This window comes from Peromyscus maniculatus, chromosome 13, assembly GCF_049852395.1.
Source record: "Peromyscus maniculatus bairdii isolate BWxNUB_F1_BW_parent chromosome 13, HU_Pman_BW_mat_3.1, whole genome shotgun sequence".
Taxonomy (NCBI): Eukaryota; Metazoa; Chordata; class Mammalia; order Rodentia; family Cricetidae; genus Peromyscus; species Peromyscus maniculatus.
In genome coordinates, this window is record NC_134864.1 from 5,886,899 (window position 1) to 5,910,268 (window position 23,370).

At 40.5% G+C, this 23,370-nt stretch overlaps 2 protein-coding genes across 2 annotated transcripts in view; both read left to right on the forward strand.

The window, feature by feature from the left end:
- The first annotated feature begins 310 nt into the window (after positions 1-310).
- LOC102918873 (UDP-glucuronosyltransferase 1A7-like) lies at positions 311-18,011 on the forward strand. Its single transcript, XM_042259797.2, has 2 exons — positions 311-3,629; positions 17,205-18,011. The coding sequence occupies exons 1-2, from the start codon at positions 2,775-2,777 to the stop codon at positions 17,292-17,294; spliced, it is 945 nt and encodes a 314-aa protein (XP_042115731.2). The 5' UTR covers positions 311-2,774; the 3' UTR covers positions 17,295-18,011.
- Positions 18,012-21,094: 3,083 nt separating this feature from the next.
- LOC102916970 (UDP-glucuronosyltransferase 1A6) overlaps positions 21,095-23,370 on the forward strand; it is a 117,594-nt gene continuing 115,318 nt past the window's right edge. The window contains exon 1 of the mRNA XM_076549543.1: positions 21,095-21,964. Within this exon, the coding sequence (XP_076405658.1) occupies positions 21,110-21,964 (855 nt within the window). The 5' untranslated portion in view covers positions 21,095-21,109. The remainder of the gene's footprint in view (positions 21,965-23,370) is intronic.

A 23,370-nucleotide genomic window follows, 5' to 3' on the forward strand; every position in this document is an offset into this window, starting at 1 on the left:
GGGCCTGTCTACCTCTGTGGGCCGCCGCTGGGCCTGAATGTCTCTGCCGGCTGCTGCCGGGCCTGAATGTCCCTGTCGGCCGCTGCCGCCAGGCCCGTTTACCTCAGCGGGCCGCCGCTGGGCCCGTCTACTTCTGTGGGCCGCCGCTGGGCCTGAATGTCTCTGCCGGCTGCCGCTGGGTCTGAATATCCCTGTCAGCTGCCGCCGCTGGGCCCGTCTACCTCCACCGGCCCCCGCCGCAGGCCTACCTGTGTCTACTTGTCTCTGCCGCCGGGCCTGTCTCCATCCTGTATTTTCTTTTCCACCAAAGCCATTTCTCTCTCAGCTTCAGCTGATAGTTTCCTTGGACTGTTTAAGTCCTTCTTACTCTCTAAGGTTTTGAACAGTTTATCATTATTTTTTTTTTTTACCCCAACAGCAGTCTGTAGATAGGAAATGTCTCTGAATAATCTTTGAAATTCATTAAGAGTCCGTAATTGATCTCTCCTAATTCACACCTTTTGGGGTCTAGTTTTTTGTAGACCTATTTTATATCCTAAATGACTAATAGAATCTCCTCTTTGTATATTTTCAGGAGCAATTTGTAATGCCCAACAAAGCAAAATTTTCTTTATTTCTTTAAATATTCTTTTTCAAGTATGTACATTTGAATTAGCTAGTAAAATATCGTCCATGTAATGATAAACTATAGATTTGGGAAATTGTTTACATATTACTTCCAATGGCTGTCAAACAAAATATTGGCACAGGGTTAGGCTATTTAACATTTCCTATGGGAGAATCCTCCATTGATATCTCTTAAAGGACTGAGAATTATGATAAGTAGGTATGATGAAGGTAAATCTTTCTTTGTCTTTTTCTTGTAAGGGTATTGAGAAGAAATTGTCTTTTAAATTGATAAGTATAAGAGGCCATGCTTTAGGTAACAGAGTAGACAAAACAATTGCAGATTATAGAGAGCCCATTGGCTGCATTACCTTGTTAATTGCTCTTAGGTCTGTTACCATTGTCCACTTACCAGATTTCTTTTTAATAACAAATGTGGAAGAATTCCAAGGGCTGGTTGATCCTTCAACATGTTGGGCATTTAACTGCTCTTGTACCAGTTGTTCGAATGCCTGTAGTTCCTCTGTTGTTAAAGGCTATTGGTGAACCCGTACAGGTTTGTCTGTTGCATTTTAAAGGTAGAGCTGTTGGTGTCTTCAAAAGATCATCCACTGTTGTGCCCTGTTCTATTGGAGAAATTATTTTGGCCACTCCACGTAGTTAAAAGAATATTTATTTAATGGCGTAACTCACAAATTAAGTGAAAGGTAGGTCGCAGGGTCTGGGGAAGGTGTATTGCAATCCACTGGTGTTTTCTGGAGCTCTGTACAGTCCACCTTCAATAGAACCCCAAGCAGGTTTCAAGACAGCTACTTAGTGTGTTATCAGCCTGAGATGGGGATCCAGAGAAAGCCTACAATCCACTGGGAGAGAAGAAGTGAAAGAGACTCTGGCCCTCATGGGGTGGAAACTTCAGCCACGAGCAACTGAGGCTTTAGCCCAGGCCTGTAAGGCCACATGCAAGCAGCTTTTTTTTGTGAATTCATGTCACAAACTAGGGCCACCATTTATAAGACAATTTGCTGAATGGCCTTATTAGTAAAAACTCCAGAGCCAGATATTGGGGTGAAACTGAGAGATCAGAGAGGCAGACGGAAGCCAGCCACATTCTTACCACTAGGAAATCCTCATCCAAAGGGAGATTGTTCCTGTTTCCTCGTGCCTTGTATAGCTTTCTGTGTCTTGCCACATTACTTCCTGGGATTAAAGGCGTGTGTCTCCACTGCCTGGCTCTCTTTCTCTCATGTAGCCCAGTGTGGCCTTGATCTCACAGAGATGCAGATGGATCTCTGCCTCCTCAGTGATAGGATTAAAGGTTTGTTGCTACCACTGCCTGATCTCTATGTTTAACATAGTAGCTGACTTTTCCCTCTGACCCCCAGATAAGCTTTATTGGGGTGCAAAAATAAATTATCACCATGGCCTTTGACCATTGTTCCTAGAGTAACTTAATCTGATCATCATCATTGGAGGCAACACGCTTTTAGAGGCTCATCTCTTCATCTTCTGTCTTCTGTCCAGATGTCTGTCCAAAAGCCAGGCTCAGAAAGAAAGTCATCCTGTCTTAGAAAGGTTGCTGAAATAACAGAAATTGATCTAACACAGAGAATGTTTTCATTTTGACAGGGACAGTGGCGGTGTAACATTGGTTTACTAGAGTCTTACAGTAGGGCAGAGTCCTAAGGCTCAGTGTCTGTCAGTCAAGACTCCTGAACTCTGAGATCCATGGACTCAGAGCAATGTTGATTTGACCCTGGTCTCTCCTTTCTGGCATAATGTGCCTTTTAGGGAGAGATTTGCTTTTCTGTGACCTCTAGCATTCTCTACCTCTTCTTGGTGACACTCACTGTCTATCTTTCTTAGTTTCCCTTCTAATGAAATACAATTGAGCCTGTGATGGATTTAGAAAATCCTTATAAGCAGCTTCTTAATTTTTCTAAATTTCAACATCCAAACACATTGTTTGAAAATGGTTTCAACAAATAGGTTTTGGAGCCAATGAAGTTCGTTAATTATTACTCTTTTGAGTAAATCATTAACAATGAATTTAATTTCACTTGCAAACATACAAATACAGCAAAAAGTTTTGTCCCTTTACTGTTTCAACCCGCTCTATCAGAAGAACTGGGTTTCTCAGCAGCTGGACTGTCCCGGGCTCCGCTTCTCCCATGGCTCCTGCAGGTCTCCCAGCCTCCCTTCCTCTGTGTGTGTGTCTGCTGCTGGCCTCTGGCTTTGCCCAGGCAGGCAGGCTGCTGGTGGTGCCCATGGATGGGAGCCACTGGTTCACCATGCAGATGGTTGTGGAGAAACTCATCCACAGAGGGCATGAGGTGGTGGCAGTTGTGCCAGAGGTGAGTTGGCAACTGGGAAAATCCCTGAATTTGACAGTGAAGACATACTCAACTTCTCACACTCTGGAAGATATGAACCGTGAGTTCAAGTATTTTTCTGACACTCAATGGAAAACTCCAGAACAAAGTATGTTTTCTTTTCTGACAGGCTCAGCCAAACATTTCTTTGAATTATTATTTTCACATTGTAGAGATTTGTTTAATGACAAGAAGTTAGTGGAGTACTTGAAGCAGAGTTCTTTTGATGCTGTGTTTATCGATCCTTTTGATGTGTGCGGCTTAACTGTGGCCAAGTATTTGTCGCTCCCTTCGGTGATCTTTTCAAGAGGTGTATTTTGTCACTATCTGGAAGAAGGTGCCCAGTGCCCTAGTCCACTGTCTTATGTTCCCAGAATTCTCTTAAAATTCACAGACACCATGACTTTCAAGGAGAGAGTGTGGAACCACCTCTCCTACATGGAGGAGCATGTAATTTGCCCCCATTTTTTCAAAACTGCTACAGACATTGCCTCTGAAGTTCTCCAGACCCCAGTGACAATGGATGACCTCTTCAGCCAAGTGTCTATTTGGTTGTTACGCTCAGACTTTGTGTTAGATTTCCCCAGACCTGTGATGCCCAACATGGTCTTCATCGGTGGAATCAACTGTCAACAAAGAAAGCCGATTTCCAAGGTATGTTATTTGTTGTTCATCACATGAAAAGAGCTCTGGGTTAGGACAATAAAAAAGAAATTCTTTACTGAGCTGTAATGTATTGTTTATATCACTGCATATGAATTTCTTCCTGGGTTGGAGAATTGTTTTGTGTCTATTCACTAATTAGGAAACAAGTCTATATAGGTGCCCTATAGATATGTCTGTATTCACCTGTGACGTGATTGCCTATACATTCCAAGCTACAATCTAATTTTAAATATATATGTATCCTTTCTACTTGTGTGTGTAGGGCATGGTCATGATATTAGAAAGGCAAGGGGACAAAGAAATGTTTCCTGAGGATGAAAAGCGACAGTAATGGTACACATGTCCCATGAAAACAGAAAAGTGGAGCTTTCAGGGACAGTAAGAGAACATATGGAGTGTCTAGAGAGAGAGTGGGTGAACAGAAAAGGATAAATGTCTGAAAAATCCCATAATGCCACTGAATGCTCTATATGCTAGCTTAAAAAGTGATTTAAAGAGACAAAAACACTTCAAGCTACATTATACTATTTTTTAGAAATGTTTAATGGAGCAGTCCTCATTATTTGTTGGCTGCACTTTATAGGAGTGCACATGAATATTTCCAAATTTAAAAAATCATTGATCTCATATGAGCATTGCTGAGTTGTTTTAGAGGACCTTGTTCTCGGGGTGTCCTCCATCCCTTCTTTCTCTCCAACTCGTTCTGCCTCTCTTCTTTGGAGTTCACTGAGCTCTGAGGGGAGGGAATTGACAGAGCCGTCTCATTTAGAGCTGTGTGCTCCAAGGTCTCTCTATGTAATGTCTTTCTGTGTGTCTCTGTACTTGCTCCCATCTGTTGCATGAGGCCCCTGGCAGAAGCATCTCTGATGATGGCTGACTAAGGCACTGATCATGAGTCTAGCAGAATATCATTATGAGTCATTTAATTGTTACTTTCCCCCTTAGGAACAGGATTATTTGTTTTTACTCTAGCTGTCTGGACTAATTGACTCTGGTTCTTGGTCACCCAACCAATGTAAGGTATGGGTTCCATTCATAATATGGGCCTTAATTCAAATCAGACATTTGTTGGTTACTCCCACAAAGTTTGTGCCTTCATTGCCCTGGTGTATTTTTTGTTTGTTTGCTTTGTTTTGTTTTTTTGAGATGAGATTTCCCTGCATAACTTTGGAGTCTGACCTGGAATTCACTCTGTAGATTAGACTGGTCTTGAACTCACAGATACCCACCTGCCTCTGCCTCCCATGTGCTGGGATTAAAGGTATACACCACCACCACCTTGCCCAGACCTAGTGTGTTTTGCAGGCAAGGCAGATCATAGGTCAAAGGATTTGTGATTGGATTCTTGTTTCCTGTTCTCTTTTAGTGGCTTGCAGAGTACTATTCCATGTCATAGATACTAGAACATGGGGTGAAGGTTTGATATAGGCACCAGCTCAACCTCTCCATGTTTAATGAGTTGTGTGAGTGTTGTCTTCAGCAATGGGGTCTTGGAAGTTTGGGGAGATCAGACTATTGTCTTGGCAACAGCCTGAGTTGTTTGGGATTTTCCATGGGAGCCCTTTGATGCACAACTGAATTGGATTGGCACTCTTCCCAAAAAGGAAGCTTAGTTTGGTAACAAGATATGGCCAGTAAGGGTTCTCTCTACCTTATTATTTGGAGACTTCTTTAGGATTGCCTTCATATATTACAGGAAGTATAAACTGCTCTGCACTAGGTTCTGTTCAGGAAGTCTGTTCCTAAGCCAAGGTACTCAAGGCTATTCCCCACTTTCTCTTCTAGGAGGTCCAATATATCTCCTTTTATGTTGAAGTCTTTCATCCATTTGGAGTTGAGTTTTATTCAGAGTGATAGGTATAAATCTATTTTCATTATTCTACATGAAGTCATCCAGTTTAACTAGCACCATTTCTGGATGATACTGTGAATTTTTTTCAGTGTGTGTTTCTGGCTTATTTATCAAAATCCTGGTGTTTATAGCTGCATGGTTTTATGTCCAGGTCTTCAATTTGATTTCACTGACCAATGTGTCTTTTTTTTTTTTTTTTTTTTTTTTTTTTACTTATAGACTGTATGGCCGTGGCAGGCTTCTTGCTCTCTAGTTCTTTTTTTTTTTTTTTTTTTTTTGTTTTTTCGAGACAGGGTTTCTCTGTGTAGCTTTGCGCCTGTCCTGGAACTCACTTGGTAGCCCAGGCTGGCCTCGAACTCACAGAGATCCGCCTGGCTCTGCCTCCCGAGTGCTGGGATTAAAGGCGTGCGCCACCACCGCCCGGCTTCTAGTTCTTTTTTTTTTGTGATATATATTTTTTATTTTACAATACCATCCAGTTCTACATATCAGCCATGGGTTCCCCTATTCTCCCCCCTCCCACGCCTTCCCCTTACCCCAAGCCCACCCTCCATTCCCACCTCCTCCAGGACAAGTCCTCCCCCGAGGACTGTGATCAACTTGGTAGACTCAGTCCAGGGAGGTCCAGTCCCTTCCTCCCAGACTGAGCCAAGTGTCCCTGCATAAGTTCCTGGTTTCAAACAGCCAACTCATGGAATGAGCACAGGACTTGGTCCCACTGCCTAGATGCCTCCCAAACTGATCAAGCCAATCAACTGTTTCACCTATTCAGAGGGCCTGATCCAGCTGGGAGCCCCTCAGCCTTTGGTTCATAGTTCATGTGTTTCCATTCATTTGGCTATTTTTTTTCAATAATTGAGTAAAACTGAAATTTATTATATGCCACAGTCGTCCTAGGGACCTCCATGCTATATATATAGCCTCTATGGTTCTATGGGTTGTGGTCTGATTGTTCATTTTATATCTAGAATCCACCAATGAGTGAGTACATACCATAACTGTCTTTCTGGGTTTGGGTTACCTCACTCAGGATGATTTTTTGTGTCTATTTTTTTTAAACCAATACCATGTTGTTTTTCTCACGATGGCTTTGTAGTATAATTTGAGATCAAGAATGGTAAGAGCTCTTGTAGTTCTATTATTGTTCAGTATTGTTTCAACAATCCTGTTTTTTTTTTTTGTGTGTGTGTGTGTGTGTGTGTGTGTGTGTGAGAGAGAGAGAGAGAGAGAGAGAGAGAGAGAGAGAGAGAGAGAGAGAGAGAGAGAGAAGTATGTGTGGGTTTCCATATGAAGTTGCCAATTGTCCTTTCAAGGTCTGTGAAGAATTGTGCTTTGTAATTTTAATGGGAATTGCATTGAATCAGGAGATTGCTTCTGGTAGGATGGTCATTTTCACTGTGTTACTCCTACAAATCCCTGTGCATGGGAGATCTTTCCATTTGTTATTTTCTTTAATTTGTTTCTTCAAAGACTTGAAGTTTTTATCATATCATTCTTTCCCTTACTTGTTTGGAGTTACCCACAAGACATTTTATATTGTTTGAGGCTATTGTGAATGGTGCTGTTTCACTGATTTCTTTCTCAGTGTGTTTGTCATTTGTATATAGGAGGACTGCTGATTTTCTGAGTTGATTGTGTATCAGCTCCTTTGCTGCATGTGTTATTCAGCTGTAAGTGTTCCCTGGTGGAATTTTTAGGGTCACTTATGTACACTACCATATTATCTGCCAATAAAGACCATTTGACTTTTTCCTTTCCAATTGGTATCCCCTTGATCTTGTTCAGTTGCCTTATTGCTCTAGCTAAGACTTCAAGTACTGTATTGAATAGGTGTTGGAAGAGTGGACAATATGTAAGTCATAAAGATAAACGAAGTTCTTTTCCTAGCATTTTGCTTGCCATTAAGTTGGACACAGTCAAAACCAAAAATTAACAGATTTGACATTTTCCTTTAATAGTTACTATCATGGTCTTTTGAGTGCCTGCTTCAAGACCACATCTAGGGTATGCAAAATAATCCATGATATCAATGAGAACTAAACTTTTCTATCTGAGAGGTAAGGAAGGAACACACCCATTTTGATACTAACTTTCTTTATTCCTCCATCTTGAATATTTCTTTCTTATCTAGTTATATATATTTATATCTATATATCTACATAGATATATAAATATACCCAACAGAAAGCCCTGGATATATATGAGTTATATTTTGAGCGTCAAATTGTATTTTTTGAGAATACAATAAGAAGCAGAGCCATTCTGATAAGACATGTGAAATCACAGGGTTACTCTAGGACATGGAATGTTATTCTGACTGACCTGGCAGGCAGCATGGCTGGGAATGGCTGTCAGCCAAGCTCCCTGGTGATCAGGCAGAAGGCCTGTAGTGCTCAAGTGCTACCTTGAGTCTTGTATCATAAAACTTAGATTATGAGTTCGTGCATCTAGGTGTTAGCTGCTGAGAGAATTTGTGTAGGGAGTTGTGTCTTTAATGTTACCAGCCAGAGTTGAGCTACTGGGGAACTGGAGCCAAAGTTTCTTAGGCCTGACATTGGTTCAAACAAGACACCTGGGAATCTGACCTTTTACATTTTATTTGCAGGGGCAAATAGTCTACTTTGAATTTGCTCAGGAGTCTTAAATCAGCTAATTGTGTAAAAACCTATATTTGTAGCTGATAATACTATTTTCCTATGTCAGCCTGAGCTATGAAAAATATCCTACTATTATTTCTTTTTTTTCTGTTTTATTTTTTTCCAATTACAAATTGCATGGCCATGGCCTATGGCTCAATTTTCTTTTCTTTTTTTTTTTTTTTTTTAATTTTGGGTACAAACCCTTTTTTTTTTAATGCCAAATGCTGTTTATTGAAGGAGGGAAAAGGTCTTAAATACAGGCTTACAGCACAATGGGAGAACCCTGGAGGGCAGAAGTTTGCTACCAATGTTTTACAATCTTGCATCAAAGCTGTAAACGCCCATTATGCAGGATACACAGAAAAGGAACTTCTCTTAAGCATTTAGGAGGGTGGAACCCAGCAGGGAATTAGCATAGGGAGGATATCAAGGTCAAGGTCAGCAAGCAAGGCAACAGTTACCCAAAATGGGGGCCAGGGACCTACAGGTCCCCTTTTTACCAAAAAATGAGCTTCTGACTTAGGTTGCGTGGGACATTAGCGGGTCACCTTACCCATCATGGAGACGCCTGCCCAGGCCACACAGGTGCTCTGTCTTAGGTTGGTGAGCGCCCCCCAGGCATTACCTGTCTCTGAATACTCATTATCATACAGGCTCAATCATGTGTGAACTGCAGAGTTAACTGCTGCCAAAGATCTCAAATTGGCACTGGGCTTGCAATCTGTGTGTTCAACACAGAAAAGACCAACAGAGGTCCTATCCTACCCAAAGCCAGTAGGCTAAAGGCAACTGAGCCATTCCCTTCCTTAATGAGCCTTACTGCTAATTGGAGTCCTTGTAAGATGGTATCCCAAAAGCAAATGGAACTTGAGTTTATAAATTTATAATTTTCAAAGCCAATCAAAATGTATATAACTATTGAATTAAATTTTCATGCCCAATAGAATGAATAATTAACTAACTGTGGTAGCTACTTTTGCTGCCACGGTCTCCACTGTGCTAGCTATAGTAAGCAATTATGAAATGGTAATCACAGAAACAGTAGCAGTGATGGCCACCATTGCTATAACAGCAACAACGGCAGCAGCAATGTCAAATTCTCTTCTGGAGCATGTGGACATCCACTGGCATGGATACAACTCCAGTAACATGAACCGCCAAGGCCCATTTTTCTTGATCCCGGCATGACTTAAGCTGGCAACTCTTCTGGAGAATCCAACCTCATGGCTACAGTTCCTAGGCTTACATTAATGCTTGCCAAAGCTGGCCATATTTGGCTGTCAATCCCCATTGGCATCAGAAGCATAGAGTTTTTCATGAAGACCCAATAGGTCTCTGTCATGTTGGGCTTCAGCAGCAGCCACAGGGCGCGTTCAGTGCTCAGGAATCCAAAGAGGAACTGCATTGTCCTGAGGAAAGACATAAACAGAACCCCGGGCCTACACGAACACCAGATCGGGTCTCTTCCAAGTGCGAGTAGAAAGATCCTTCCCTTGTTCCAGAGGGTGATTTGCAACAGGACCCCTCCAGTGTTTATCAGCAGTGGATACTCCAGCAGAATCCACCGATAAAAAATTTAAAATATATAAAACAAGGGAAAGAATAGAGTGTGGAAAGGAATGATGAGTCCCTAGTTCCCCTTTTTTTACTTTAGTAAAATATGTTTGTTTGTTTGTTTGTTTTTTTAATAGTTCAAATTTTTCTTTTTTAAATTTTTTTTTATTTTTTAAAATTAATTAATTAATTAATTTTTCTATTATCAGCTTGATATAGTATGTATTCTTAATTTAATAGTGAAAAGTTTCATTGAGGCTTGCTCAGTAAAACCAAAATTTATTATAAGCCACAGTCGTCCTAGGGTCCCCCATCCTATAAATATAGCCTCCATGGTTTTGTGGGTTGTAGTCTGATTGTCCTTTATTTTATATCTAGAATCCACTTATGAGTGAGTACATACCATGACTGTCTTTCTGGGTTTGGGTTACCTCACTCAGGATGATTTTTTTCTAGTTCCATCCATTTGCCTGCAAATTTCATGCTTTCATTGTTTTTCTCTGCTGAGTAATACTCCATTGTGTATATGTACCACATTTTCTTAATCCATTTTCAGTTGACGGGCATCTAGGTTGTTTCTAGGTTCTGGCTATTACAAATAGTGCTGCTATGAACATAGTTGAGCATGTATCTTTGTAGTATGAATCAGCATTCCTTGGGTATATGCCCAAGAGTGGTATGGTTGGGTCTTGAGGTAGTTCGATTCCTAATTTTCTGAGAAACTGCCATACTGATTTCCACAGTGGTTGTACAAGCTTGCATTCCCACCAACAGTGGAGGAGTGTTCCCTTTGCTCCACATCCTCTCCAACATTGACTGTCATTAGTGTTTTTGATTGTAGCCATTTTGACAGGTATAAGGTGGTATCTCAGAGTCGTTTTGATTCGCATTTCTCTGATGATTAAGGATGTTGAGCATTTCTTTAAATGTCTTTCAGCCATTAGTAATTATTGTTTTGTGAAGTCTCTGTTTAGCTCTTTAGCCCATTTTTTAATTGGACTGTTCAGTATTTTGATGTCTATTTTCTTGAGTTCTTTATATACTGTGGAGATCAACCCTCTGTCAGATGTGGGGTTGGTGAAGATATTTTCCCATTCTGTTGGCTGTCTTTTTGTCTTATTGACCATGTCTTTCACCCTGCAAAAGCTTCTCAGTTTCAAGAGGTCCTATTTATTAATTGTTGTGCTCAGGGTCTGTGCTGTTGGTGTTATATTTAGGAAGTAGTCTCTGGTGCGAATGTGTATAAGAGTACTTCCTACTTTCTTTTCTATTAAGTTTAGTGTAACTGGATTTATGTTGAGGTCTTTGATCCACTTGGACTTGAGTTTTGTGCATGGTGATAGATATGGATCTATTTGTAATCTTTTACATATTGATATCCAGTTATGCCAGCACCATTTGTTGAAGATACTTTCTTTTTTCCATTGTATAGTTTTGGCTTCTTTGTCAAAAATTAGGTGTTCATATGTGCATGGATTAATGTAAGGCTGTTCAATTCGATTCTATTGGTCTGTATGTTGGTTTTTATACCAGTACTGAGCTGTTTTTATACTACAGCTCTATAGTAGAGCTTGAGGTCAGGGATGGTGATGCCTCCAAAGGTTGTTTTATCACATAGGATTATGGTGGTATTTTATTTGTACTGAAATGTGATTTTCATTGTATGTTGATAAATAAATTTGCCCGGGGGTCAGAGCTATTAGAGCCATAGCAAGAGTGTGGTGGTGGTGGTGGTGGTGGTGGCGGCGGCGGCGGCGGCGGCAGCAGCAGCAGCAGCAGCAGCGCACGCCTTTAATCCCAGCACTTGGTAGAAGAGCTAGGTAGATCTCTGTGTGTTCAGGGATACAGCCAGCATTGGAGACATACACATTTAAGACCTGGAGGGCAGTACTTACAGGCAGTGACAAGGCAGTCATGTGTTTGGGTTTACAACCAATGAGAAGGCAGAACAGAAAGACTATTTAAAGACAGACACACAGGAAGTAGAGCTCTTTCAGGGAAGCTAGGAGCACTTCAGGAGGTAAGATTTTAGCTCTGAGCTCTGACCTCTCGGCTTTCTCTTTTACATTGGTTCTGTGTTTCTTATTTTAATAAGACGGCTGGTTACATCTACATAGGATTCTTGTAGCTATCCTGGATCTTTTGTTTTTCCATATGAAGTTGAGTATTTTTCTTTACAAGTCTGTGAAAAATGTGTTGGGATTTTGATGGGGATTGTATTGAATCTGTAGATTGCTTTTGGTAAGATTGCCATTTTTATAATGTTAATTTTACCTATCCATGAGCATGGGAGATACTTCCATTTTCTGATATTTTCTTCAATTTCTTTCTTTAGAGATTTAAAGTTCTTATCAAAAAGGTCCTTCACTTGTTTAGTTAGTGTTATCTCAAGGTATTTTATATTATTTGTGGCTATTATAAAGGGTGATGTTTCTCTGACTTCTTTCTCAGCCCTTTTATCATTTGTGTATAGGAGGGCTACTGATTTTTTTGAGTTGATCTTGTATCCTGCCACTTTACTGAAGGAGTTTATCAGCTGTAGGAGTTCCCTGGTAGAGGTTTTGGGGTCGCTTATGTATACTATCATATCATCTGCAATTAGCGAAAGTTTGACTTCTTCCTTTCCAATTTGTATCCCTTTGCTCTCCTTTTGTTGTTTTATTGCTCTAGCTAGAACTTCTAGTACTATATTGAATAAATATGGGGAGAGTGGACAGCCTTGTCTTGTTCCTGATTTTAGTGGTATCGCTTTGAGTTTCTCTCTGTTAAATTTGATGTTGGCTGTTGGCTTGCTATAAATTGCCTTTATTATGTTTAGGAATGTTACTTGTATTCCTGATCTCTCTAAGACATTTATCATGAAGGGGTGTTGGATTTTGTCAAAGGCTTTTTCAGCATCTAATGAGAATATCATGTGGTTTTTTCTTTCAGTTTGTTTATATACATTGACAGAGTTTTGTATGTTGAACCATCGTTGCATCCCTGGGATGAATCCTACTTGGTTGTGATGGATAATTTTTTTTGATGTAGTCTTGGATTTGGTTTGCCAATATTTTATTGAGTATTTTTGCATCAGTGTTCATGAGGGAGATTCGTCTGTAATTCTCTTTCTTTGTTGCATCTTTGTATGGTTTGTGTATCAGGGTAATTGTAGCCTCATAAAAAGAGTTTGGTAGTGTTCCTTCTGTTTCTATTGTGTGGAACACTTTGAAGAGGATTGGTATTAGTTCTTCTTTGAAAGTCTGGTAGAATTCTGCACTGAAACCATCTGGTCCTGGGCTTTTTTTGGTTGGGAGACTTTTGATGACTGTTTCTATTTCTTTAGGGGTATTGGTATACTTAAGTGGTTTATCTGGTCTTGATTTAATTTTGGTATGTGGTATTTATCCAGAAAATTGTCCATTTGTTCCAGATTTTCCATTTTTGTGGAGTACAGGTTTTTGAAGTATGATCTGATGATTCCCTGGATTTCCTCAATGTCTGTTGTTGTTTCTCCCTTTTCATTTCTGATTTTGTGAATTTGGGTGCTCTCTCTTTGGCTTTTGGTTAATTTGGCTAGGGGTTTGTCTAACTTGTTTATTTTTTCAAAGAACCAACTCTTTGTTTCATTGATTTTTTTGTATTGTTCTCTTGTTTTCTATTTCGTTGATTTCAGACCTCAATTTGATTATTTCCTGGCATCTATTTCTCCTGGATGAGTTTGTTTCTTTTTGTTCTAGAGCATTCATTTGTGCTGTTAATTCATTGGTATGGGATTGCTCCATCTTCTTTATGTGTGCATTTAGAGCTATGAATTTTCCTCTTAGCACTGATTTTATAGTGTCCCATAAGTTTGGGTATGATGTACTTTCATTTTCATTGAATTCTAGGAAATCTTTAATTTCTTTATTTTTCCTTGACCCATTGATGTTTCAGGTGGGCATTATTCAGTTTCCATGAGTTTGTGGGTTTTCTATAATTTTTGTTGTTGTTGAAGTCTAACTTTAATACATGGTGGTCTGATAAGATACAGGAGGTTATTCCATTTTTTTGTATTTGTTGAGATTTGTTTTGTGGCCAAGCATGTGGTCAGTTTTTGAGAAGGTTCCATGGGGTGCTGAGAAGAAGGTATATTCTTTTGTGTTAGGATCGAATGTTCTGTAGATATCTATTAAATCCATTTGAGTCATAACATCTGTTAAGTCCTTTATTTCTTTGTTAAGTTTCAGTCTGGTAGATCCGTCTTTTGGTGAGAGTGGTGTGTTGAAATCTCCCACTACTTATGTGTGGGGTTTGATGTGTGCTTTAAGCTTTAGTAGTGTTTCTTTTATGAATGTGGGTGCTTTTGTATTTGGAACATAAATGTTTAGAATCAAGACTTCATCTTGGTGGATTTTTCCTGTGATAAATATATAATGTCCATCCTGATCTCTATTGATTGATTTTAGTTTGAAGTCTATTTTTATTAGATATTAGGATAGCTACACCAGCTTGTTTCTTAGGTCCATTTGCTTGAAAAGCCTTTTCCCAGCCCTTTACTCTGAGGTAGTGTCTGTCTTTGAAGTTAAGTTATGTTTGTTGTATGCAACAGATGGATGGATCCTGTTTTCTTATCCATTCTGTTAGCCTGTGTCTTTTTATAGGTGAGTTGAGACCGTTGATATTGATGGATATTAATGACCAGTGATTGTTAATTCCTGTTATTTTTTGTGGTTGTGTTGTGTTGCCCTTCTTTGGTGTATATTGGTGTGGGATTATCTATTGCCTGAGTTTTCAATGATGTGTTTAGCTTCTTTGGGTTGGATTTTCCCTTCTAGTGCTTTCTGTAGGGCTGGGTTTGTAGACAGGTATTGATTAAATCTGGTTTTATCATGGAATATTTTGTTTACTCTGCCTATGGTGATTGAGAGTTTTGCTGGGTATAATAGTCTGGGTTGGCATCCGTGGTCTCTTAGTGTCTGCATAAGATTTGTCGATGATCTTCTATCTTTCATAGTCTCTATTGAGAAGTCTGGTGTTATTCTGATGGGTTTGCCTTTATATGTTACTTGGTCTTTTTCCTTTGCGGCTCTTAATATTTTTTCTTTGTTCTGTGTGTTTAGTGTTTTGATTATTATGTGGCAACGGGACTTTTTTTTAGATCCAGCCTATTTGGTGTTCTGTAAGCTTCTTGTATCTTCATAGGTATTTATTTCTTTAGGTTAGGGAAGTTTTCTTCTATAATTTTGTTGAATATATTTTCTGTGCCTTTGAGTTGGTATTCTTCTCCTTCTTCTATCCCTGTTATTCTTAGGTTTGGTCTTTTCATGGTGTCCCAAATTTCTTATGTTATGACTTTTTTGTCTTTAGTGTTTTCTTTGACTGACGAATCTATTTTCTCTATTGTGTCTTCAGCATCAAAGATTCTCTGTTCCATCTCTTGCATTCAGTTGGTTATGCTTGTTTTCACTAACTCTTCAGCGGGTAATAGCTCAGGTTCTGGTCTTTATTGCAACTGTGTTTTGGCAGCCGCCACCAGCGCACATGCCTGCCTCTCTAGTGTTATTTCTATTCATCAAAAGTATACAGCTTAAGAAGAAATCATCTTTAGACAGTCCACAGAATAAGTACCCATTAGGTTGAGATGTAATCATGAGATTACAGGTACACATTACATGAAAATGCACGGTAATAGGGAGATTCCACAGCTGTTTTTGCACATGTGAAATGACAGATGGAAGGAACCAGTTTTCAGAGTCAGTGGTCCCATAAACCTTGCTTGAAACAGGTTTCTCCCTCAGAGAATTGTTTGTCTGGTGGGTTGACGTCTGAATTATTAGTTGTCATCTGCTACAATATGCCATGGACCATGGCAGATAACATTACACCATTTTCACTGATTATCCTCATATTTTCAGTGATCATTAGTGATATCTATAAGCTTACTAACTTTTACTTTTTTAAACATGACTGTGCTGACTGTTCTTAAATACATTCTTGTTCTGTAATCCCACCAGCAAGAAGTTGAGTTGTTGGGTCACATACCTGGGATCATGTCACACTCATTCACATCCCACACATTAGTCACACACACATACATACACAGACATACACAGCACCACCACTACCTTTAGTCTCACACACCACACACTAATTCACACACACCATGCTTAGCCACATACAAACACATATGTGGTCATGCAGGTCTCTTGATATAGAGCTTGTAAACAGCACAACCACACATCCAAAATAAAAACAACTCTATGACCTTGTTTGTGTCTATCCTATTGTTTCATATGGCAGCCATATTTCACATACGGTGTGCTACCAGGGAATAGATGTTATGGGTGGAGTTAAACCTGTGTGTTGAGAAGGAAACACTGATGAAACTGTGTGTCTGGGCATGTATATGTGTGCAGTCTTCAGGCATAGAGACTTTGATGATGGTTATTACACAACACCGAGAAGTTTCCCTGGAGATTTCATTACACAGGATTAATTAAATCATACAGCAATGGTGACTCCATGGAGGTGTCATAGGCACAGTAGTAACTCAGAGTTGGTTTGGCTCTGCACCAGCCCTTCCCTACACAAGTGGTCCTTTAGTGAGGGGCTTGCTTCTCTGTGACCATCTCTAGCATTCATTCCTCCTCCCTGCCAACTAACTTTCACTTCTCTCCACCCACCCTCCTTAGTCCACATTAGGATGTGCAAACAAGCAAGCACATTACAGAGGCAGAGACTCTTTATGGACAGTTAATTTTTCTGAATTCTAAAATTCAAGCACATCACTTGATGACTGTGTTTGAAATCTGGCACTGCAATAGAGGGCGAGATCTTCCCAAGGCAAAGGTCACAAGCTTTTCTTTTCTGGAAAACACACAACTAGGTAGTCAGCAAAACCATTTCATTAATTATTCTTCTGGATGAATCATTGGTACTGAGTGTAACCTCATCTATGAATATATAAACACATGTCTCCATGGAGGTAGCCTTGGTACCTGTACCTTCCCTGCTGTCTTGTTGGAGAGGTAGAGCCTGACTGGCAGGATTGCTCTGGGATAGGCTTGTTTTGTCAGTTCCTGTAGTTTTGTTGGAGAAAGTGTGTCACTGTGGGACTGGGCTTTGAGGACTCTTATGCTTAAGCTAATCTCAGTGTCTGTTCACAACCTGGTTCCTGCTGATCAAGTTGTAGAACTCTCAGGTTCTTCAGCACCATGCCTGCCTGTGTGCTGCCATGTCCAGCCATGATGATAATGGACTAACCTTTTGAAACACTAAGCTACCCCTGTTAAATGTTTTCCTTTGTAAGGGTTTCCTTGGTCATGGTATTTCTTCACCAAGAGACTGTATTATATGAGGAACAGTCACTCAGCTTCTCACTCTCGGGAGGGTTTTGACTGAGAGTCAAGGTTGTTGCTGACACTCAATGGGAAACTCTGGAGGTCATTATGCTTTCTCTATGACATCATCTTTCACTGGGGAGGAGTCTGTTTAGCAAAAAGCAGTTAATATCTTACCCACAGCAGTGTTCTGTTTTTGTTTTTGTTTTTGTTTTAGGCTTTTGTGGACCCTTTGGATGTGTGCAACTTAGTTGTTACCAAATATCTTTCCCTTCCACGTGAGATGGTCGGATGGTCAGCAGAGTGATGTCTTGCTGTAATGTTGAAGGAAGCACTCAGGGCTCCAGTCCCTTTCCCGTGTGCCTCATCTTCTGCACCGCCTCCCACATACCCTGACTGTCAGACACAGTGGGAATTATTTTCTTTTTTTGGTTAAATAATTATTTTCTCATGGAGATCACCCCTGAATTTCTCCAACCTCCTGAGACAATGGTCTCCACTGGGACATTTCCATTTGGTGTCAGGCACTGACTTTACTTTTGACCATCCCATGCCTGTGATATTCAACATGGTCTCCCTGGTGAGATCAAGGGCCACCAGGGCTAGTCACTTTCCCAAGTGTGTTATCTGTCCCTTAGCACAGGAAGGGAGGCCTGATTTTGGACGTTAGAACGAAAATGGTTCATTATTAAACTGTTTGTCATTTGTGTTTGTAACATTTATAGTTTCTGGTCCAGTGAAATATTTCTTGCTGATTTACTTAGGAAGCTTTACACATCTTCACTTGTGTGTATGTGTGTTCAACAGAATTGGTTATTTATAATTTTCAGGTTGTTTAAAAAATACTAGTTTCATATCCATCCCTTCGAACCACTCTGTTATTCCATCCTTAGGATCTTTGCCCACGGAAGTGCTTCAGGAGACAAGTCTGAAGCTTTCACAATTTTTTGAAATTATTTTGTAATAGATGTATATAAGTGATGCAGTATTTACTTGATTAAAAATATATCTAGTTATTGGTGTAGCATACTGCTCCTTGTCTTGTACTTTGCTTGGTAACAGATCACTGACATCTTCACAGGCAGGAGCTTGCAGAATTGCTGTGCTTAAATGAACCATATTGTCTTCCTGATGAGGACTATTCAGCAATATTGGTGGGAGCTCACCCACTGACTCCTGCTCGGGACTCCAGACATATATCGTATTGTCTCCCATCAATGGAGTCGGTAAACCTGTGTAATACAGTAGGATTCCATGCAACAACAAGGATTTTTTGTACCTTTTTTGAGCAGGCCCACTATAGCTCTTCTAACACCTGTGGCCCTGCTTTGTTTTCCAGGCATTTCAGGATTCAGCTTTTTCTTCTGGTTTTTCTCAAGTGATTGTTTGTTTGTTTTTTGTGGCAGAGTTACACCTCTATATATTAGCCTATAATTCTGCAAGGACCAAATAGTGACAACCTCAAGGAGCCAGAGCTCACATTGACTTCTCTACCCGGATGGGCCACTGCCCCTGTCTGGTTATCGGATGGTCTGTCTTTGCTGTCTAGAAACATCACTGTCAAAGTAGCTGGATGGCTATTGCAGCAGTGTCTGGTCCAGGGAGTCACAAGTTATCTTCTCTGGTCAGGCAATTTCTCAAATTGTATCTGACACTGAGCAGAGCTGCAGACTAGTCTCTGAGGTTAGAGTATCCTGCTCAGAGTCAGATTTTCACAGTGCCGATCTGCACAGGATCAGACACTATCTATGTGTTGTGGACTATTGGCTTAAGATGTGTTTCATTCATTTATGCTGTGGAATATATTTTTAATGATGCAAACTTATGTTGCACTCATTTATGTTGCATTTGTTTAACTCTGTGAGCTGTTTTACTTTGCCTGTCTAAAACACCTGATTGGTGTAATAAAGAGCTGAATGGCCAGGAGAGGGATAGTTGGAGCTACAAGTCAGATAGAATAAATAGGAAGAGAAATCTAGGTTCAGGAGAAGGGGGAGGAGCAAGAAAAGGAGAAGGAGAGGAGGATGCCAGAGGCCAGCTATCCAGGAAACAACCAGCCATGGAATAAGAAAAAAATGAGGCCGGGCGGTGGTGGCGCACGCCTTTAATCCCAGCACTCGGGAGGCAGAGGCAGGTGGATCTTTGTGAGTTCGAGGCCAGCCTGGGCTACCAAGTGAGTTCCAGGAAAGGCGCAAAGCTACACAGAGAAACCCTGTCTCGAAAAACCAAAAAAAAAAAAAAGAAAAAAAAAAAGAAAAAAATGAAAGGATATAGAATAGAGAAAGGTAAAAGTCCAGAGGCAAAATGTAGAAGAAGAGAAATGGGTTAATTTAAGTTAAATTAGTAAAGCTGACTACAAACGAGCTCAGCTAAGGGTGGGCATTCATATATAAGAATGAGACTCTGTGTGTTTATTAGGGAGCTGGGTGGTGGGCACCCCCAATATAACCAACTATGTGTATGCACAGCGAAATGCCTCTCTTTTGGGGGCAGAGCTGTATGTTGGTTTTCTGCGTAAGCTGAGTGTTTGTCTGAATTCCTAATAAATCAAGCCTGGCTCCTTCTCTAAAGTATGCAGAAGTGGAATTTAGCTGTCAGGTTGGAGCTTTTGCACAACATTTCAAGTTGAGGGGACCCACTGCTTGACTTCCCCACACAAGCAGGACTAAGTCCTCCAGTTCTTGAAAGGGTCTTGAAAGGCTAGGAAGAGTTTACCAGTGCCTCTGGTTTCTCTTTTTCTTATTGACATCATCGGCCTGAGACACTCACCCCATCTGTTGCTGTTCTGTGTGATTTGTGGATGTAGCATGAGAGAGGTACAGAAATGTCAGGCCTGTTTCTACACAAGAGAAGACTTAAAATTATACCTTTACACCACACAGAGAAATTAGCTTCAAGACAATGCATGATGGTATAGAAAAGTTAACACCACAAAACTTACAATATCTGGTTAAATCATAATAACCCTGCTCTGAGAATCTCTGCACAGAAGTCATGTTGTCTGGTGCCTGCATGTTGAGATGGAACACTGTGCCTAAACTGCATGTGGAGAGCAGATTCTGGGCATCACTGTTGTAGACCCAAGTCAAATGGTTCCCTTGACTAATGTTTGTCAGAAACAGTAAGTCATTAGGGGATTGTTTACGAACTCACTGGATACACTGTCATGTCCTGACTCATTATTTAATGCCAGGACTAGGTTCAATATCAGCCCCTTCCTGGAATTGTGGTGAAAGGTGGAAGTACTAAGTTCTGATCCCTTTGTTCCTAGGAAAGCAGAGCCCCTGGCCATTGTGGCTGGAGTAAATTAATCTGACCATCATCAAGGAGGCAACAAGCTTTCAGAGGCTCAGCTCTTCATCTTCTGTCTTCTGTCTGGATGTCTGTCTACAAGCCAGAAAGAAAGGCATCCTGTCTTAGAAAGGTTGCAGAAATAACAGAAACTGATCTAACACAGAGAATGTTTCCATTTTGACAGGGACAGTGGCTGTGTAACATTGGTTTACTGGAGTCCTACAGCAGGGCAGAGTCCCAAGGCTCAGTGCCTGGCAGTCAAGACTCCTACATTCATAGATCCATTAAATCACTGCAAAATATAATTGATTTGACCCTAGCCTGTCCTATGTACAATAATGTGCTCTTTAGGGAGAGACCAGCTTTTCTGTGACTTCTAGCTTTCTCTATCTACCTCTTTTTGGTGACTTTCACTGTCCATCCTTCTTAGTTTCCCTTCTTATGAGGTATAAATGAGCATGTGATGAATGTAGAGGATCCTTATAGGCAGCTTCTTTTTTTTCTGAATTTAAAAATTAAAACATATTGTTTGATAACTCTTCAAAACTAGGTCTGCAATAGAGGTCATGATCTTTCTGAAACAAAGTCATAAACGTTTTTTTTTTGTTTTGTTTTTTAAATCTGGAAGGCACAAAAGTAGTGATTTCAGCCAATGAAATTCATTAATTATTGTTCTTTTAAGTAAATCATTAGCACTAAATTTCACCTCACTTGGAAACATACAAATCCTTGTGTCCACTGAGCAAAGTCTTCTGCCTCTACTCAACCAGCTCTAGTAGAGGAACTCAGAGTCTCAGCAGCTGGACTGTTCCGGGCTCTGCTTCTCCCATGGCTCCTGCAGGTCTCTCAGCCTCCCTTCCTCTGTGTGTGTGTCTGCTGCTGGCCTCTGGCTTTGCCCAGGCAGGCAGGCTGCTGGTGGTGCCCATGGATGGGAGCCACTGGTTCACCATGCAGTCGGTTGTGGAGAAACTCATCCACAGGGGGCATGAGGTGGTGGCAGTTGTGCCAGAGGTGAGTTGGCAACTGGGAAAATCCCTGAATTTGACAATGAAGACATATTCAACTTCTTATACTCTGGAGGAATTCGATCATAAGTTCAAGTGTATTTCTGACACTCAATGGATAACTCCAGAAAAACGTATACTTTCTATAGTAACAGGCTCAGGCAAAGAGTTTTTCGATTTAATAGCTTCACACTGTAGGAGTTTGTTTAATGACAAGAAGTTAGTGGAGTACTTGCAGCAAAATTCTTTTGATGCTGTGTTTCTGGATCCACTCGAGGTGTGTGGCTTAACTGTGGCCAAGTATTTGTCGCTCCCTTCAGTGGTCTTTTCAAGATATTTCTTTTGCCACCATCTTGAAGTGGGAACTCAGTGCCCCAGTCCACTGTCTTATGTTCCCAGACTCTTCTCAAAATTCGCAGACACCATGACTTTCACAGAGAGAGTGTCAAACTTTGTTTTCTACATGGAAGAGTGGGCAATTTGTCACTACTTGTTCAAAGCTGCTACAGACATTGCCTCTGAAGTTCTCCAGACCCCAGTGACTATGGATGACCTCTTCAGCCAAGTGTCTATTTGGTTGTTACGCACAGACTTTGTGTTAGATTTCCCCAGACCTGTGATGCCCAACATGGTGTTCATTGGTGGGATCAACTGCCAACAAAGAAAGCCGATTTCCAAGGTATGTTGTCTCTTCTTTAGCACATGAAGACAGGCCTGGGTTTAGGCCATTAAAAGAATATTCTTTACTGAGTTGTGATTTACCTTTTGTATCACTGCATATATAATACATAATTTTTTCTTGGTTATAGAATTGTTTTGTGACAATTCACTAATTAGAAAAAAATCTATAGAGATTTCCCTATTGATATGCATGTGTATGCCTGTTTCATAATTGCATATACCTTCCAAGATACAATCTAAATTTAAATATGTATGTGTGCCTTTCTTTTTGTGTGTGTCGGTCAGGATCATTACATTAGAAAGGGGAGGGGACAAAGAAAAGTTTGCTGAGGAGGAACAAAATGGTCCTGATAGACATGTCACATGAAAACAGAGAGGGGAATATTCGGGAGTAGGAAGAGAACATATGGAGTGTAAGGCTGGCTAGAAAGAGAATGGAATAAAAAGGAGAAAATACACCATGTCTGAAAAATGCCATAATGCTGCCAAATAATTTGTATGCTAACTTAGGAAAGATATTTGAAAACACACACACACACACACACACACACACACACACACACACACACACACCCTTGAAGCTTCCTTTTACTATTCTTTGGAGATGTTTACATACACATCAAGCCATGAAGCAGACCGCATTATTTGTTGGTTGCTCTATATGAGTGCATATGTAGTTTTTCCAAATTGCCAAATTATTGATATGTGTGGTGGTATTGTGTTCCCCAAAATATTGTGTACCTTAAACATACCTGGGGTCAGAGAACAGAAAAGCCACTCGTTAGGCAGTGATAGCACACGCCTTTAATCCTAACATCCCAGAAGCAGAAATCCATCTTGGATCTCTGTGAGTCAAGGCCACATTGGAAACAGCCAGGCGTGGTGACTCATGCCTTTAATCCCAGAAAGCAAGTCTTTAATCCTAGGGAGTGATGGTAGAAAGCAGAAAGGTATATAAGGTGTTAGGACCAGAAACTAGAAGCATTCGGCTGGTTAAGCATTTGGCTGGTTAAGCATTCAGGCTTTTAAGCAGCAGTTCAGGTGAGAGCCATTGGGATGAGGACACAGAAGCTTCCAGTCTGAGGAAACAGGACCAGCTGAGGAACTGGTGAGGTGAGATACCTGTGGCTTGTTCTCTGATCTTCCAGTTCATCCCAATACCTGGCTCTGGGTTTGATTTTATTATTAATAACTTTTAAGATTTCTGCTACAGATATAATATATAGGATGCAAGGAAGGTACATTTGTTTTATAACAAAATAAAGTATAATAAGATAAAACAAATACCACCATATAAAAACTGGTCAAGATAAGCCAACAGGGAAAGAAGATCATGAAAGGAAGTCACAAGAATCAGAGACTCACTTGTTAACACAGTCAGGAGTCCCATAAAAGCACTAAAAC

Excerpts from the sequence above, each read along its gene's own strand:
- LOC102918873 (XM_042259797.2), top strand. The coding sequence starts at position 2,775 with ATGGCTCCTGCAGGTCTCCCAGCCTCCCTTCCTCTGTGTGTGTGTCTG. Across the intron at positions 3,630-17,204 it reads AAAGAAAGCCGATTTCCAAG|GCTTTTGTGGACCCTTTGGA; the intron begins GTATGTTATTTG and ends TTTTTGTTTTAG.